Below are 17,657 nucleotides of genomic sequence, written 5' to 3'. Positions count from 1 at the left end.
CCTGCCGTTGGGCGTGGAGGCACGCGAAGCATTATGGGTGTGGACTCCATGTGATTGGGCGCCTGCAAAGGAGGTCGGAAGTGGGCTGTTGGACCCTTGAGACGTCGGTGGGAAACGAAGAAGCAGTTTCGGACCCGGCGTCTTGTGAATTCGTGAGTGGAGCATCCCTTCCTTTTGGCCTCTCCGATCCCCTTGTTTGAGCTTCCTTGACCCCCCCCCCTCGCCGTGCACCTCAGCGCAATAGCTGCTGTGGGAACTATTGGCATCGATCTCAATGGGCATCGATCCTGGTGGGACAGGTTAGAGGGGCAGGGTGGGCTACAGAGGTCAAAGTGGGCGTTGGATCTGAGAGGTCTGATCTCGTCTGTTCGTAGATGTGGCATTTATTAAGTGGTTTCATCCTAAACATTTACACGTGTCACCTTTACTAGTCAGATGGTACAGAAGATATGTCGGAAGGCTGTTCAGTGGGCGTTAAGTGCTTTTCTCATAAAAGTACTCTTAAAACAGTATCTGGCACATAAGAATTTGCTGTTATTTTCTGTATTTTGGCTGCTAAAGTGTATAACTGCACCTTTGAAACTCCTTCCCCACCCCCCACATACACCCAGTTAAGGCATAAAAAAGGTTGTTTTATGGGGTGGGGGTGGGGTCGCGGATAAACCAGTCAAGCCTCGTTTTGGTCACCCCCTATTTGATTTTTATCTCCGTTAACATTTGGCATTTAGTAAAAAGCAAATCCAAAGATGCTAAGGCATTGGTGACTGTTTTCAAGCCAACAATACTAAAGTTTGTGTGTGAGGATATATACGGTATATACATATGTGTATGTACCTCTAATAGCATCTATCTAACATAGATAGAAAAATATATACTCATTAACTGGAGCGAGACATACCTGGTTTTTGTTTGTTTTCATACCCGTTTTTTTAAGTGAGGAGGAAGTTGTGAACTAAACGAAACAATTTGATCTGTATGAAGTACTTTGGAGGCTGGCCTTGCAGAACTACAGACAGTGCAAATGGGACCAGAATGCAAAGAAATAAGGGGGACGGACTTAGTGTTGGAAGGGTTTTTAATACATTAACTTTTGACTTATAATACAAATAAGAATACACTTAGAAATTTTGAATGACATTTCCTCCAAAATAAAGCTCTGGGATTCTAGTTGGCTTTGCCTTGAATTTAATTCTTTAAATATTTTCAAATGAAAGGAGGATATTATGATATGTTTGGTTTTCTACATCTGACCCAGAGCAAGTTGGGGAAATAAATGTAACTTAGCATTTGGTGTATTCATTATTTCTCAAAAAATTTTATTTAATTGTACATCTAATTCCGCATTATCATACATCTGTTTTGTTTTTCAGTATTTGGTTTGTCAAACCGGTGTCCAGCCAGAGGTTTAAAAATGGCATCCAAACAAGAAATACTAAGTGACCAGCGGTTTAGACGGGTTGCAAAGGACCCTAGATTTTGGGAAATGCCAGAAAATGATAAAAAGGTCAAAATTGACAAGAGATTTCGAGCCATGTTTCATGACAAAAAGTTCAAGTTGAACTATGCTGTGGATAAAAGAGGGCGACCGATCAACCACAGTACTACAGAGGATTTAAAACGTTACTATGACCTTTCTGATTCGGATTCAGATCTCTCTGATGAAGAAAGCAAAGCCCTGAAGCAAAAGAAAATGAAGAAAAAATCCCAGATTAAATTAGGACCAGATTCAAAAACTCTAGTCAAAAAGAGTAAGAAAGGCACCAAGAAAATTAATCAAGAGAATTCTGAAAGTGAAACTGAATTAAATAATTCTGAGAAAGTTAAAAAAGCCACATCCTTTAAATCTAAGAAGTTGGATTCCAAAGTAAGTCCAGAGAAGGATAGCAGAGACTTTATATCGAAAGGTACAAAAGAGAAAAAAGATGTTATTCAGCATAGTGCAGACAACTGTCCTAAAGGAAAGCTAAAGAGAGTTGACTCCGACAACATTGCAACTGTGAAATTGCCCAAGGCCAAGTGTTCTGAGACAAGAAAAAAACCATCAGGTTGGTTGGAAAGAATTAGAGATTCTTTAATGTTACATTATTTCTTTTTTACGCTGGTCTTTTAAAATGTAAACACATTAATATTTATTTTCACAGTGTAATGGGAATGGTACTATTTATTTGGAAAAATAAACCTATGACAGAAAAACATACAGTAGAGTGGTTATTAATTTTTTAATTTGGTGCCGTAATGGCTAAAAGACAAATGGATGAGAGTTTGAAGCTAAATAATCTTGATTTGTGGTTGCCACTCCTGAGAGCTATTTTATAACCCGAGAAATTGCTAATCAGTACAGTGTTTCTGCAGCAGGTAGGTAGAGTTGGGTACTCATGCATCCCTTTATTTGCTTAACAAATACTTAGTACCTGCTATTGGTAGATAGAAAGAGCCCTAATGGTGCTGTTGGGTAAACACTGAACTTCAAGGTTTAAGCCCCGTAGCTGTTCCACAGGAAAAAAGAGGAGGCTGTCTGCTCCAGTAAAGATTTACAGCCTTGGAAACCTAGGTAGCAATTTTACTCTGTACTATAGGTCATTGTGAATCAGAATCTAGTTGATGGCAGTTTTCAGTTTATTGGCAGATAAGAGGTGCTTGGTGGTGGTGTGGGTTAGGCATTGGACTGGTAACCTATAAAGTCAACAGTGCAAACTGTACCACAGTCTTATGAATCCGAATAGACTAGGTGGCAGTGATTTTGGCTGAAAGAAGGACATGAGTAAGATAGCTTTTCATCCCAGAACTACTGAGCTAAACTATGCTGTGTCCAATTAAGGAAAGTCATCTCCGGAGATGCAGAGCTCCGAGAAAAGAATTGGGTCAGGTGATAAGATTCCTTCAGTGAACCAACAGATTCTCTTCCTGAGTGGACAGTGCCCCCTTCCAGTAGAATTCATGAATTGGTGAGAGGGTCTTGGCTTGATTTGCATGTGGTTTTGTTTAACAAATAACAACCTACTACACTATTAAGGAGCCCTCATTGTATAGTTACAAATTGGGCTGCTAACCACAAGATGGGCAGTTTGAAACCACTAGCCCCCACTACGTGGGAAAAAGATTGGTCTTAGCATTTCTACCTTGCCCTGTAGGGTCTAATGAGTCAGAATTGACTTGATGTCAGTGAGTTTGGTTTTGTTTGTTGCTTTAAACCCTATAAAACGACTCTTTTCTAAAGCAGCACTGTCTAATAGAAATGTGAAGTTTGGGATTTTTCAGTAGCCACATTGAAAAGGTAAAGAAAAACATATAAAATCAACTTTAATATATTTTATTTAATCCAATATATAAGAAGTGCATATTGTCATTTTGACATGTAATCAGTGTTTTTAAATTTAATAGAATATTTTACTTAAAAGTGATTTAAATTAATTCAAATCTGGTACTTTGCTCTTAGAGCACAACTTGATTTGAACTAGCACTGTCAGGTGCTCAGTGGCCACATGTGGTTATGGGCTAACATTGAACAATAGATCGTAAATAGAAGATTAAATTCAATCATAATACAAAATCAAATATAAGAGTACTATAAAATAAATTCATCAAAATGCTATGAGAAACCAATTAAATTTGGAGGCCTGACCATTCACATAGGAAGAATCTAAACAAAGGTAAAGTTAGGCATGTCAGAAGAGATCCAATGTAATAACTAGACTCTGAAAGGGTGAGTGGCGAATAGTGTTAGAAATGGGTAGAATTAGGGAAGAAGTGCCGGGTTCTAGTTCATGTCTACTAGCTTTATTAGTTTTGTATCATACTTACCTGGCAGGGGAGATCCCATGATCACGAAGGTGGTTTTCCCAGGGCGAGGCTCACCATTGCACTCCGGATGTGCTGACACCTGTGATTTCCCCAAATGTGGGAAACTCGACTGCATAATTTGTGGTAGTGGGGGACTACGTTCGCGCTCTCCCCTTAAAAAAATAAAGTTTTGTATCACTTCTGACAGTTGTAAAATTTGAGTGTTGGTACTGTTAACAGTTCATGTTGTAACCGAGAATTAGTTGTTCCAATGATGTAGTAAATATTGACTGGCTATAATCACAGGAACCAAGTAGAGTAAGCATCAGGAAAAGACAGAAATGTCCTTACAAACTTTACAGGGAAGATAAGACATAGCAGGCAGTACACAAAATTGTAGGTACCTACCTGGCCAGTGCTACCTTTTTCTTCACTATAGTTCTAGATTGCCTTTCTAATTGACTTATTCATATTCAGTCTTGACTTTCTCCAGTTTTATACAGTGTAGTCAAGGTGATTTCCTCAGTATGCAAATATCTATTCTGAAAATAAGTCAGTAGTTTGTATGACAAAGTGCAAAATTCCCTACATGCTTGTTGGATAATATGACTACTATCTAAGCTCTAGCTTTATTTCTTCCTGGATTGCTTGCTGTTAGCTGTCCAATACGATTGCAGACATTTTCTTGTAAGTAGTTCTTTACGGATGCTTTCTTTACTGTTTGCAACAAGTTCCCTTTATTAACCTAATTTTGACTACTTAATACTCTTGCTCTTTAAAGTAGTAGCCCAGTTCTTACTCACTTAATCCAAAACCAAGCCACAACCCTTCATAGGGGTTCCAAGACTGCAGATCCTCACAGGAGCAGGCAGCTTTCTCTTTCTCCCACAGCTGCTAGTGAATTTGAGCTACTGACCTTGAGGTTAGTAGCCAACATCTAGCCCACAGAGCCACCTTATCACTCACCTCCAGAGTCGCTGTGAATCGGCATTGACTATATGGCAGTGAGTTTAGTTGTGGTTTGTATAGCATTATTCTTAGCACTTGTCCTTGTTTTAATTTTCACTTTTGTGTATGTATTGATTTATTTGACTAATATTCGTCTGTCTATGCTCTGTTCGCATACAGGTTACACCGGTGGTTCTCAACCTTCCTAATGCCGTGACCCTTTAATACAGTTTCTCATGTTGTGGTGCCAACCATAAAATTATTTTTGTTACTACTTCATAACTAATTTTGCTACTATTATGAATCAGGTGACCCCTGTGAAGGGGTCTTTCGACACCCCCCCCCAAGGGGTCATGACCCCCAGGTTGAGAACCGCTGGGCTGCACTAACTACAAGGTTGGGTTCTAACCTACCAGACATTCTAGAGGAGAGAGATGAGGCCACCTGCTTCAGTCTAGATTTGAAGTCTCAGAAATCCAAAATCCTATATGATCTCTTTGAGTGGAAATCAACTCAATGGCAGTAAGTTTGGTTTGGGTTTAGTTTAGGTTTTAGTATCCTCTTCACTGAGGACAGCTGTTGATTCTTTTGCCTACCCTTAGATATCGCATACCAAACACCCCAGATATTAATTGAAGGAATTTATGGATCTACTTGCATAATCTGGTTATATTTTTTCAATTAAGTAGCTTGGTTAGGCTTGGATTTCACTGAATTTATATTTTGCTCCATTCTCTTTTGTTAAATGGCATTTTTATCTGGATTTGATGTCAAAATAATTTTTATTCAGTTTACCTCCATGTTTGTATTTTCTTGATTTCTCTCCCTGCTTTGGTTCCATGTATAATGGCAGGAAATGGTTATGAAAACTCACCAGAAGGTAAAACATGTGAAGATTCTCTGGTGGAATATTCAGAACGTACTAGCGAAACATATGATGAGGAATCCGAAGATGAAATTACAGGGGTTGGTAGAACTTCAGCTGACGATGACGACAACGACGATGATGATAAAATAGATAATGAAGATGAGGAAGAGGATGAGGATGATGAAAGTGATAGTGGCCCAGACCTTGCTAGGGGCAAAGGAAATGTAGAAACTAGTTCTGAAGATGAAGATGATGAAGAACTAATTCCAGAAGAATTTGGTTTTGAGCATGCTTGGAGAGAATTAGATAAAGATGCTCCTCGGGCTGATGAGGTAATCTTGTTAATAAGATTTTATTTGAAAAAAACTATGTATATATATTTATGAATAGTAGAATTGCTGTTATTTAAGAAAAAAATTATTGCTAAATCTCTTAGTATTATGATTAAATTTTCTTACTTTGGGATTATAAATTAGAAGTAGGAAAAGATGTGTAAGGAAAAGGTTCTACAATGCAAGTACCAGGCAAGCTGTAGAAAATTTTTTTGTTTTAGCTCAATGTATACTAGCTCCTTCCACACTTATTAGAAATGCTACATGAAATGTGTATTCAACTTGCATACTCATGCATAGTTGGCATATGGCTCAACATACATGATAACTAACAAATCATCTCATCCTGTCCTGATCCAAGAAATAAGAAAAAAAATAAGAAAGCGGTTCTCTGTTGGTGGTCTTATTTGAAGTTCTTTTTTTACATATTGAAATCACTTGAGCATCTGCTGTATAAATCATTTCTAATTTTTGTATATTTAGTAAGTCCTGAGGAGCTCTGATTACATAGTGGGTTATGCATTGAGCTGCTCATCACATGGTCAGCAGTTCAAAACTGCCATCTGCTTTACAGGAGAAAAATGAAGCTACTACTCCCTTAAAGATTTATGGTCTCAAAAACTGACAGGACCATTTATATTGCGTCTATCCTACAGGGTTGCTCTGCGTTAAAATCAACGTGATGGCAGTGATGTTGAGTTTATTAAAGCACTGGGGCTGATACTGTGTGACATCTTGTTTTGCAGATTACACATCGATTAGCAGTTTGCAACATGGACTGGGATCGATTAAAAGCAAAAGATTTGCTGGCTTTGTTCAATTCATTTAAACCTAAAGGAGGTGTTATATTTTCTGTAAAGGTGAGAATTTATTTTATTTCTGGACTAAGCATTTCTAAATATTTTTAAGTTAAGTCTGGTTTTTTAATGAATACATTTTCCTATTTTATAAAAAATTGTTTATTTTTTCCCATCTCCCTTTCCTTCCCCCAGTCTCCCTCAAGTGGAAAACATTTCTCTTGATTTTTTCTCTTTTAAAAAGTGGTCTCATGCAGTGTTGGTCTTTACAAGATTAACTTACATTGCTGAGCATGTCTCCCAAGTTCATCAATGTTAGGAGATGTTTGATAGTTTCAACATGTTTACAGATGCATACTGTTCGTTATGTGTATTTACCAAAGTTTTTTTATCCATTCCTACAAAAACAAGCATTTTGACTGTTTCCAACTTTTTGCTACTGTGGATAGGGCTGTGATAAACAAGTTCATATATATTTGTTTATGTTTTGTTCTTTATTTTTGCTAGGAGGTATATGCCAGTAGAGAGATTACTGAGTCACGTGATATTTCTATTAGCATTTGTTTAAGGAAGCATTATACTTTTTCCACAGTGGCTGCACACTTAAGCAATCCTACCAGCAATGCGTTAGGCTGAGTTGTCCAGAGAAACAAAAACAGTACATCTCATATATGTGTAAGAAAGAACTTTATATGAGGACCTAATGTCGGGGGTTTAAATGGAGAGGAAATGTTTTGAGAAACGATGTACAAATGCGCTTTACACAATTGATGTGTGTATGGATTGGGATAACAGTTGTATGAGCCCCTAATAAAATGTTAAAAAAAAAAAAAAAAAAAAAAGAAAGAAAGAACTTTATATCAAGAAGTAATTTTATATCAAGACGTCCAGCCCAGTCCAACTCCAGTTCATGGGTCTGATGCTACCTGCAGCTCTTCAGAGGCCTATAGCTATAGGCCAATGCTAGAAAAAGTTGGAGAATGGAGGGAGGTCATAGGCCCATGGGTGCAGAGTCTTCAGTGATAACTTCATGAGGCTAGTATTAAACAGGACCACATTAAAAAGGAAAACAACTAACTGTTCTAAGAATATAGCTTATGATCAAGTGCAAGCTCATATTTTATTTGTATACCTAAAGTTTAAATATATCTCTGGTCAACTTTGTGATGGTTAGGTCCCATTGGGTCTGTTTCTACCTATAGCTACCTTGGCACAACAAAAGAAACCACTACCTGGTCTTCCACCATCCTCACAATTGATCCTAAGCTTGAGCCCACTGTGCTGGTCTGCTTTGTGAGGGCCTTCCTCTTTTCCAGTGCCCCTCTACTTTACCAAGCACAGTGTCCTCCAGGACTCAGCTTGGCTGACAACATGTCCAAAGTATATAAGAAGTCTCACCATCGTTGCCTCAGGAGCATTCTGGCCATACTTCTTCCAAGACAGATTTGTTTGTCCTTTGAGCAGTCCATGATACTTTCACTATTCTTTGCCAGCATCATAATAAAACTGCCTCAATTCTTCAGGGTTCCTAATTCAGTGTCCAATTTTGACATGGATATGAGGTAATTGAAATGACCATGGCTTGGATCAGGTGTACCTTTGTCCTCAAAGTAACGTCCTTCATTTTCCACACTCAAAAGAGGTCGTGTGCAGCAGATTTATCTAATGTAACTTGCCTTATGATGTCTTAACTGCTGCTCCCGTGAGCATTGCTTGTGGATCCAAGTCAGATGAAATCCTCGACAGCTTCAACCTTTTCTCCATTGATCATGATGTTATCTATTGATCCAGTGTGAGGATTTTGACCTTTACACTGTTTTAATCCATACTGAAGGCTACAGTCTTTGATCGTCAGCAAGTGACTCGTGTCCGCCACACTTTCAGTAAGCTTGTGTCATCTGCATATTTTCCAATCCAGATGCTACATTGTTCTTCATAATAATCTAGATTTTCTGATGATTTGTTCAACATAGATTAAATAAATATGGCGAGAGGATACAACCCTGATATACACCGTTTTGGGGGGGGGTTGTTTGGTTTTGCATTTTTAAATCATTTTATTAGGGGCTCGTACAACTCTTTATCACAATCCATACATCCATCCATTGTGTCAAGTACATTTGTACATTTGTTGCCATCATTCTCAAAACATTTGCTTTCTACTTGAGCCCTTGATATCAGCTCATTTTTCCCACTCCCTCATGAACCCTTGATAATTTAGAAATTATTATTTTGTCATATCTTACACTATCCAGTGTCTCCCTTCACCCACTTTTCCATTGTCCATCCCCCAGGGAGGAGGTTATATGTAGATCCTTGTAATCGGTTCTCCCTTTCTCCCCTCCACCCTCCTGGTTTCGCCACTCTCACCACTGGTCCTGAAGGGATCCTCTGTCCTGGATTCCCTGTGTTTCCAGTTCCTATCTGTACCAGTATACATCTTCTGGTCTATCCAGATTTGTAAGGTACAATTGGAATCATGATGGGGGGATGGGGGTGGAGGAATCATTTAAGAACTAGAGGAAAGTTGTATGTTTCATCATTGCTACCTTACTCCCTGACAGGCTTGTCTCTTCCCCATGACCCTTCTGTAAGGGGGTGTCCAGTTGCCTACAGATGGGCTTTGAGTCTCCACTCTGCACTCACCCTCGTTTACAATGATATGATATTTTGTTCTTTGATGCGGGATACCTGAGCCCTTCGACACCTCGTGATCACCCAGGCTGGTGTGCTTCTTCATGTGGGCTTTGTTGCTTCTGAGCTAGATGGCCGCTTGTTTACCTTCAAGCCTTTAAGACCCCAGACACTATATCTTTTAATAGCCGGGCACCATCAGCTTTCTTCACCACATTTACTTATGTACACATTTGTCTTCAGCGATCATGTTGGGAAGGTATGCATCATGGAATGCCAATTTAATAGAACAAAGTGTTCTTGCATGGAGGAAGTACTTGAGTGGAGGCCCAATGTCTTTCTGCTGCCTTAATATTAATATGTGCACGTAGATCTATTTCCCCATCATCCTACATAAATATATTTACATATGTACATGCCTATGTTTAGACCTCTATAAATGCCCTTTGAATCCTAGTTCTTTCCTCTATTTCCTTTTACTTTCCTCTTGTCCCACTATTATGTCCAGCCTTCATTTGGATTGTTTTGTTTTGTTTTTTAAAGCATGCTGCATTCTCTTGTTCGATTCACTTGCCTTTGATCCATACACAAGTTTCTGCAAGAATACAATGTAGTTCTCTGGAATTGTCATTCTTCTCAAGGCTTTCCATATTTTGTTATGATCTGTACAGTCAGTGCCACAAGTAAACATCTTTCTGGTATTCTCTACTTTTAGCCAAGTTCCATCTGAAATCAGCAGTATTCCACATTCTCTTCTGAATCTGGCATGGAACACTAGTAGCTCTCTATCAGTCTAGTGCTGCTACTATTGTTGGATGATCTTCAGCAAAAGTTTACCTGCATGTGATGTCAGTGATTTTGTTTATAATTTGAGCATTCTGTTGGGTCACATTTCATTGGAATGGACCCTTAAAAGGCTATAATACATGGGATTTTCACTTATTCAGGTTTAAAACTTAAGTAACTGAACACTGTTAAAGCAATGAGGATTAAGCACAACTTAAAATTGCCATAACGCTCATTCACTAAGACAAAACTATGGCTGGAGGACTAATACGTCATAAAAAGCAGTGTGAAAATAGCAAGTATGTGGTAGTTCTAGATGGCCATTTATTGGGCAACCTCAAAAGCAAGTGATTTACATCAAAGTCCATTGACTCCTCTGCTTCTGCAAATGCAGTGTTTCAGTTTTATGTCTAGAGTATTTCAGTTCTTTTAATCTGTAGTAGATGTGTTTAAGGTAAAGTCTGGGTCCCTTGTGGGATTTTCAGATCACATAATTCTGATGTGGTCTATGAAAAATGCTGTGCATCTCAAAAAGACAATACAGTGAACCCTCGCCACTTCGCGCTTCGACTTCCGCGGCTTCACTCTTATCGTGGTTTTTGCGTAACAGCGCATGCTCTGTCATTACTGTCACTGATTGACTCATACTGTACACGCTTCTGTCTGCATCGCTACGTATCGGAGCTACGTATCAGATGCATTTTTGCTTTTGTACAGTGTACTGTAATTGTTTGCGATTTTTAAGAAATTTTATCTAAGCCCTATGATGGCTCCTACACGAGCTGCTTCTTCTAAGCCTTCTGACAATAAAAATAAGCGCCAGAGGAAGATGCTCACCATCCAGGAAAAGGTAAAACTTTTGGATATGATCAAAGATGGCAAGAAAATCGTGGAGGTTGCACGCCATTTCGACTTGAATGAGTCTTCCGTTCGCTCCATCCGTAAAGAGGAAAAAAACATCCGTGCTACGGCTACTTTCACTTTCAACAAGGAAGCAAAGCGCATCATGACAAGGAATCCTACTTCGCGGAATTTCATTTATCACGGTACGGTCTAGAACCGATTAACCGCGATAAACGAGGGTTCACTGTATCTAAAATCCAGGTAGCTATAGCATGTAGCCAGGGTCATGGAGGGCTGAAAAGAAGTTTGGTTAAAAATGCATAATTGGCAAGATGATTAGAGTTTTCCCCAAGAGCAGGCTCTCCCTTGAATTACCCAACAGACCTGAAATCACCTCAGGGACAAATACTCCCCCTCTCCTTTGAGCATGAATTCTCATCCAAATTCACTCATCACCATTATTACTCTTACTCTCCCTGCTATTGAGTTGGTTCTCTAGGTCATGATAGAGCTACCCCTGTGAGTTTCAGACTATGATTCTTTACAAGAGTAGAAAACCTTATCTTGCTCCTGCAGAGCACTTGATGGTTTCAAACTGCTGCCCTGTGGTAAGCAGCCCAATCACATTGTAATCTGATCATGCTATTTCTTTAAGAAATTTGAAAACACTTCTAGTCTTGTCAGTGATTGTCAGTACTGCTGAGATGGATTCGCTTATGTGTTTGGTCATTAGTCCACGTTGATAGTTCCTCCGTATCTGATAAAAAGGTGTCTGACATTTTCCTTAGCCTTCTCCTTTTCAATGTAGCCAATCCTTTACTAGGTTAGAGAATTTTTTCTTTGCTTTTGAGAAACATAATGATTGTTAAGTGCAACATGAATTAAATTGCAGGCATTATGCAGTGCATGACTGAATAAAGCTACTGCAGTGCTGTTATTATTTAACTTTTAGTGGGGCCAAGTGGGCACTTTGACTTACCACTAACTGCATGGCAAAGATTAATAGATCCAAACTTCGTCTTCCTACCTCTCTGTTCCTTGTTTCCAGTCAATTCTTCATTTTCTCTCATCTTAACCAGCCAGTTAGGTCAGATGTCCCTGGCCACGTAGGGCCAGGGATGCTAGCTATAAGCTCAAGAGCCTGCACAACTCTACACTTCAGACCGTCTAGCTCCTTTCTGAACCGTAGGTCACCAACTAGAGAGACTGTCCTTTTTCATGAACTACCATGTCACCTTTCTCCATCTCTCAGCTACCCAAAGCTGTGTAGTATTCACTAACGGACTCCCTGTGCAGCTGTCTTCTGTCCAGCCACCCAAAGCCCATGAGGATATGAGTTAACACTTTGCCCTTATGATTGCCTGTGATCCTTTTTAATTAACCACTCCAAGATAAGTCAATGTCATTGCCATTTTGTGGATTTGTTAATTTTCTGTAATGACCTATACTTATACGCATTTATTATAACCAGAGAAGATACAAGTAAAGAGATATATCAGACAAGATCTTGGAGAATTCCTGAAAAAGGTCTTCATTGTCCCTCAAAGAGTGGAAGGTGGTATATCCATACAATGGCATTTTTTCCACCTTAAAGAGAAATCTGTATTATATTTCATGTGACATGAATGAACCTTGGAAACATTATTCTGTGTGAAATAAGACAAAATGACAAATATTGTAGGAATAGCAAATTGATTAACGTAAAAGTTCGTGATAATCCGAGATGAAGAAGAAGGGGATGGGAATGCTAGCTGAGGGATCACCCAGTTTCTGTTTATCATGATGGAAAACCTTTCAAAACTGATGGTGATCGTGGTTTTACAATATGGTGAATTACATATTTAAAAGTATTTAAGATGGTAAGCTCTATTCTGTGTACTCCAATAAAACTTTTTAAAATTAAACCACAAAAACAATAAAATGGAATTGCATATGTGCTAAATCTTGTATTTCAGATTTGAAAGTGAATCACTCTGTTTTCATTGAGTCTAATTAGGTTTCAGACCTTGGCCAGTCTGGATTTTATTTGAAAAGGAAAGTATAAATTGTGTTCATCTTATTTTCTGTGTTTAGATCTACCCATCAGAGTTTGGAAAGGAGAGGATGAAGGAAGAGCAAGTTCAAGGACCAGTGGAGCTATTGAGTATTCCTGAAGATGCCCTTGAAAAAGACTGGTATTGAGTCACTTTAGAAACTAACTTAATAAATTCAACCTGAGCAATTCTTGTCACTGTTTCAGAATTCTGGTCACTTTACCAGTATTGAAGTTCACACGTATGCTATTTAGGGTTTAAACATTAATAGTCTATCTGACATGACACACAACTTCAACAACATTTTACAAAGGTTTTTTGAAAGTAATTATTATCATTTAAAAAATAAATTTTATAATTAAACTGATTTAGAGTTTACAGTTTGATTATTCTCGTTTAGTAATTTTTTTTTCTGAGATGTTGCTTTCTATATACATGACATTAAAACTTTGTTACCTTCCAAACAGGATTAAATAAGTAAAAGAATAATTAAAAACTCGTAAGTGATTTTGTTAACCACTAGATGGAGCTCTACATATACATACGGTGGTTACAGGAAAGGACAGATACAGAGACCTTCAAAAATGTGTTGTAGTTATGAAATTACATTTGATGACACCTGAATCTGAAGCAAACAATTTTCAAAATCAGGAATATCTTTCTAATTCGAACTAATAATGTTCTACCACATTTTATAATACTGTCCAGTGGTTTTACATGAGGATGCACAATCTGTTAGCTCATCAAAACAAATGATTGAGAAATAAAATTATAAATAAGTTCATCTCGAATTTTTTTCTTGATACCAAGTTATAGTCAACATAGCTGAAGTGTTTACTTTGTCAGAACAATAGGTTGAGTATACGTAGTTAGTGTTCACACAGGCAAAGTCACGGAGGATTGATGACATGGAATAAAGACTGCTGTATGAGGAGGCTCCAAAGAGTTTATGGAATTAAATGTAATGGAAAACTTCTACTAACTGTTTGAAAGCCTTATATATTATTTGAAACAATTTTTTTTTTCCTTTTTATGAGATAGGTTGTCTGTCTTGTCGTGTAAGTGAGCTTAACAAGTGTTTTCTTCTTTTAGGGCATCTAGAGAAAAATTAAGGGATTATCAATTTAAACGCCTGAAGTACTATTATGCAGTAGTAGACTGTGATTCTCCTGAAACAGCCAGTAAAATTTATGAAGATTGTGATGGGCTAGAATTTGAAAGTAGTTGTTCTTTCATCGATCTGAGGTAATCCAGTGTGTGTCTTCGCATTGCAATATTACAGCTACATGATAATGAGGAGGAGAGTACTGAAACTAACCGTGCCCTTGCTTGTTTCATATTCATTAAGAGGGTTTTCTTTTTTTTTGCTTTTGGATGAGCTCAGACCTGTGGATCATCACTGCTAACAAAACACTGGAAGGAGAAAATGCAGAAGTATAGTGTATAATTCTCCCTGTGTTTGTGTTTTTTTCAAATACATCATCTGTACATGTTGGCTGATGGATTATATGCACTAATTTTTTTTCAACTTGCTTTTAGAGCTAGGAACCACTTAAAGTAATTTTTAAAAAGTATTGAGGTGGGGCCAGAGGAATTTAATACACTGGTGCCTCTGGGTCTGCATTGTCCTATACAAGTAGCCACATCTCTCTATTTTATTAGAATTAAATTTAAAATTTAATTTCTTAAAAAGTAAAGGGGAAATACACATGGATTAAATCCCTGGTGAATGCTCTCTGACCATGGACCAGGGATGTGAATATCCTTGCTTAATATGCAGAATGCACTGGAAAATGGATTGTTACAGATGCAGCTAGGTTAAAATTTAACATCATATCATTTGATCTCTTTTATGATCTATTTAAATTTGTTCTAGTTTTTAATTTTTTTGCTTTCTTTTTGATTAAAGCTTTTGTCTTTCACTTTGTTATTATTGAGTTTTTGGTTGGTTTTTTTTTTTTTATGTTTTTCTGTGTGTGGAATCCAGTTTAGGTCAATCTATAGAGACAGTAATTGGATTAATGGTTCTTTGGGGACATGGCCATAAAGGTAGGGGGAGTAATGGGAAACTAATAATAATGAGTACAATAATGAAGAAAATGTTCTAAAATTGATTGTGGTGATAATTGTACAACTCTTCTTGATGAGATTGAACTATGGAATTACATGATATGTGAATTATATGCCAATTAAACTGTTGGGGAAAGTTTAGTTTTTTAGTTTCATAAACAACATCTCAAGTACTCAAGGGCCATAGATTGAATAGAGCCCCATCAAACCCACCGCCATCATGCTGACTCAGACTCATTGACTGTCAATCTTTATGCGAGCAGGAATTTCAACTTGCTCTCACAGAGTGTCTAGATCAGTGGTTCTCAACCTTCCTAATGCTGCTACCCTTTAATACAGTTCCTCATGTTGTGGTGACCCCCAACCATAACATTATTTTCGTTGCTACTTCATAATGGTAATTTTGCTGCTGTTAAGAATCGGGCGACCCCTTTGAAAGGGTCATTCGATCCCCAAAGGGGTTGCAACCCACAAGTTGAGAGCCGCTGGTCTAGTGGGTTCAAATTGCTGACCTTGCAGTTAGCAACTCCATCTGTTATCCATTCCACCAGATTTAGAATAGCGCCATCATCACAGAAAGTTATATTGAACAGCATTACTTTAAAGTTACTTCAGTGTCTGAATGATATTGACGCCTTATTTTCACAGTTGGGCATTAATTTCACCACACGTTCAAGCTTCACTTACCCAGAACTAAAAAGCTGTAGATGGTTATGAATGTCAGTTCTAAGGAAATAAGAAAATAAACTGTAATTAGCTTAGTCCCCCCGAACCCACTACACTCTTGTGGCATTTCCAATAGAATCCACTTTGGCTTTCCAGATTTGTTATCAAAATAAAATATTTCAGGGGGATGAAAAAAACATGCATTGCCAACAAGTCGATCCTGAATCATAGCGACCCTCTAGGACAAACTAGAACTGCCCCTGTGGGTTTCTGAGACTAAATCTATACAGAAGTGGAAAGCCTCAACAATGTATCATTTCATATTTCAAAGATAATCAAGTTGATAAACAATTACCATAAGAGATTGGGGATTTTGCATTTGGGACAAGGCTCCGCTGCATTTAAACATGCAGCAAGAAGACATGATCTATTTTTTATCTTTTCTGGTAGCCATTGTAGTAGAAGGCTTTGTCTTTACTCTTTAGGGAACAGTTACCGAACACTTGTGAGAATGTCATGCTCAAGTTTCCTGTTAGGTGTTCTTTCCTGAGTAATTATCTTACCTTTTCCCCTTCGGGGCATTGTTGTGCAGCACTGGAATAATCCCTAGTTGAAGAAAGTAACAGTTACTAACCCTAAAAAAACACTTTAAAAACTTTTTTTTCTCGTTTTTTGTCACACATAGCACCATAAAGGAAAATGGAATTTTCTGCTGCCATTCAATTATCTAGGGAAGTTGTTTTCACCTGCACCAAAATATGAAAACTTGCATAATAATAGCATTTAAAATACTTGATCTTAGATGTTTATTTTTCTTGTAACAGAACTCTATCCATTTTTCTTAAACATGTGTGATTAGTGTATATAAAATAATGTCTTTCTGTGTAGACATTAACTGCAATAGTATTCATTACTCTGAGGCTTAAGGTTTATAAAACAATTGCAGTAACTAACATTTACCATATCTAAGTTATTTGTAAGGGTAAAAAATTATGAACTGTTATTATGGCTTAGACTTGAAACCTTAAACTTATCCTTCCTTTTTTTTAAATTTCAATAAATCATTTTATTGAGCTCTTATAACAATCTATACATCAGTTGTACCAAGCACATTTATACATATGTTGCCATCATCATCATTTCCAAAACATTTTCTTTCTACTTGAGCCCTTGGTATCAGCTCCTCTTTTTTCATCTCCCTCCCCTACCTTCCCACCCTTGTGAACCCTTGATAATTTATAAAATATTTTTATTTTCATATTTTACAATGTCCACTGTCTCCCTTCACACACTTTTCTGTTGTTCGTCCCCCAGTGGGGGGCGGGGGTGAGGGTGGATATCAATCGTTGCAATTCTCCCATTTTCCTCGTGGTAATGATACTCTTATTATTGTTCCTGAGGGGTTTATCTGTCCTGGATTCTGTATGTTGAGAGCTATTATCTACCAGTGTACATGCTCTGGTCTAGCCAGATTTGTAAGATAGAGTGGGGGGTCATAATAGTGGAGGGGAGGAAGCATTAAAGAACTAGAGGAATGTGTTTCGTAGGTGCTATAATGCACCCTGGCTGGCTCTTCTCTATCTTGTGACCCTTCTGTGAGGGAATGTCCAATTGTCTACAGGTGGACTTTGGGTCTCCATTCTGACCCCCCATGTTCACATTGAAATAGTTGTTTATTTGAGTCTTCTGATGTCTGATCCTGTCAACACCCTGTGATCACACAGTTTGGTGTGATTCTTCCATGTGGGCTTCATTGTTTTCCTGCTAGATGGACGCTTGCTTAACTTCAAGCATTTTAAGACCCCAGATGCTATGTCTTGTAATAGCCAGGCACCATCAGCTTTCTTCACCACATTTGCTTATGCACCCATTTTGTCTTCAGCGATCATGTCGGGAAGTA

The 17,657-nt window shown here is 38.0% G+C and overlaps 1 protein-coding gene and 1 non-coding gene across 3 annotated transcripts in view; both read left to right on the top strand.

Moving 5' to 3' along the window:
* The first annotated feature begins 70 nt into the window (after positions 1-70).
* Positions 71-17,657, top strand: part of ESF1 (ESF1 nucleolar pre-rRNA processing protein homolog) — a 49,747-nt gene continuing 32,160 nt past the window's right edge. The window contains exons 1-6 of one of the 2 annotated variants that reach the window (XM_013008728.3): positions 71-152; positions 1,371-2,045; positions 5,582-5,928; positions 6,675-6,788; positions 13,062-13,162; positions 14,114-14,266. In XM_013008728.3, coding sequence (XP_012864182.1) covers positions 1,412-2,045; positions 5,582-5,928; positions 6,675-6,788; positions 13,062-13,162; positions 14,114-14,266 — 1,349 coding nt within the window. In that variant the 5' untranslated portion in view covers positions 71-152; positions 1,371-1,411. Of the gene's footprint in view, positions 153-266; positions 300-1,370; positions 2,046-5,581; positions 5,929-6,674; positions 6,789-13,061; positions 13,163-14,113; positions 14,267-17,657 lie in introns of those variants that run through there. The other variant, XM_045295417.1, reaches the window with a different exon arrangement.
* LOC115871379 lies at positions 3,794-3,956 on the top strand. The gene has a single exon (XR_004047256.1). It is a non-coding gene; the product is annotated as a U1 spliceosomal RNA (small nuclear RNA).

The sequence above is a fragment of the Echinops telfairi genome, unplaced genomic scaffold, assembly GCF_000313985.2.
Source record: "Echinops telfairi isolate 266 unplaced genomic scaffold, ASM31398v2 ScPeMD7_5592;HRSCAF=6446, whole genome shotgun sequence".
Taxonomy (NCBI): Eukaryota; Metazoa; Chordata; class Mammalia; order Afrosoricida; family Tenrecidae; genus Echinops; species Echinops telfairi.
The sequence above is the reverse complement of the archived record's forward strand: the minus strand, read 5'-3'. Positions and strand labels throughout refer to the sequence as shown.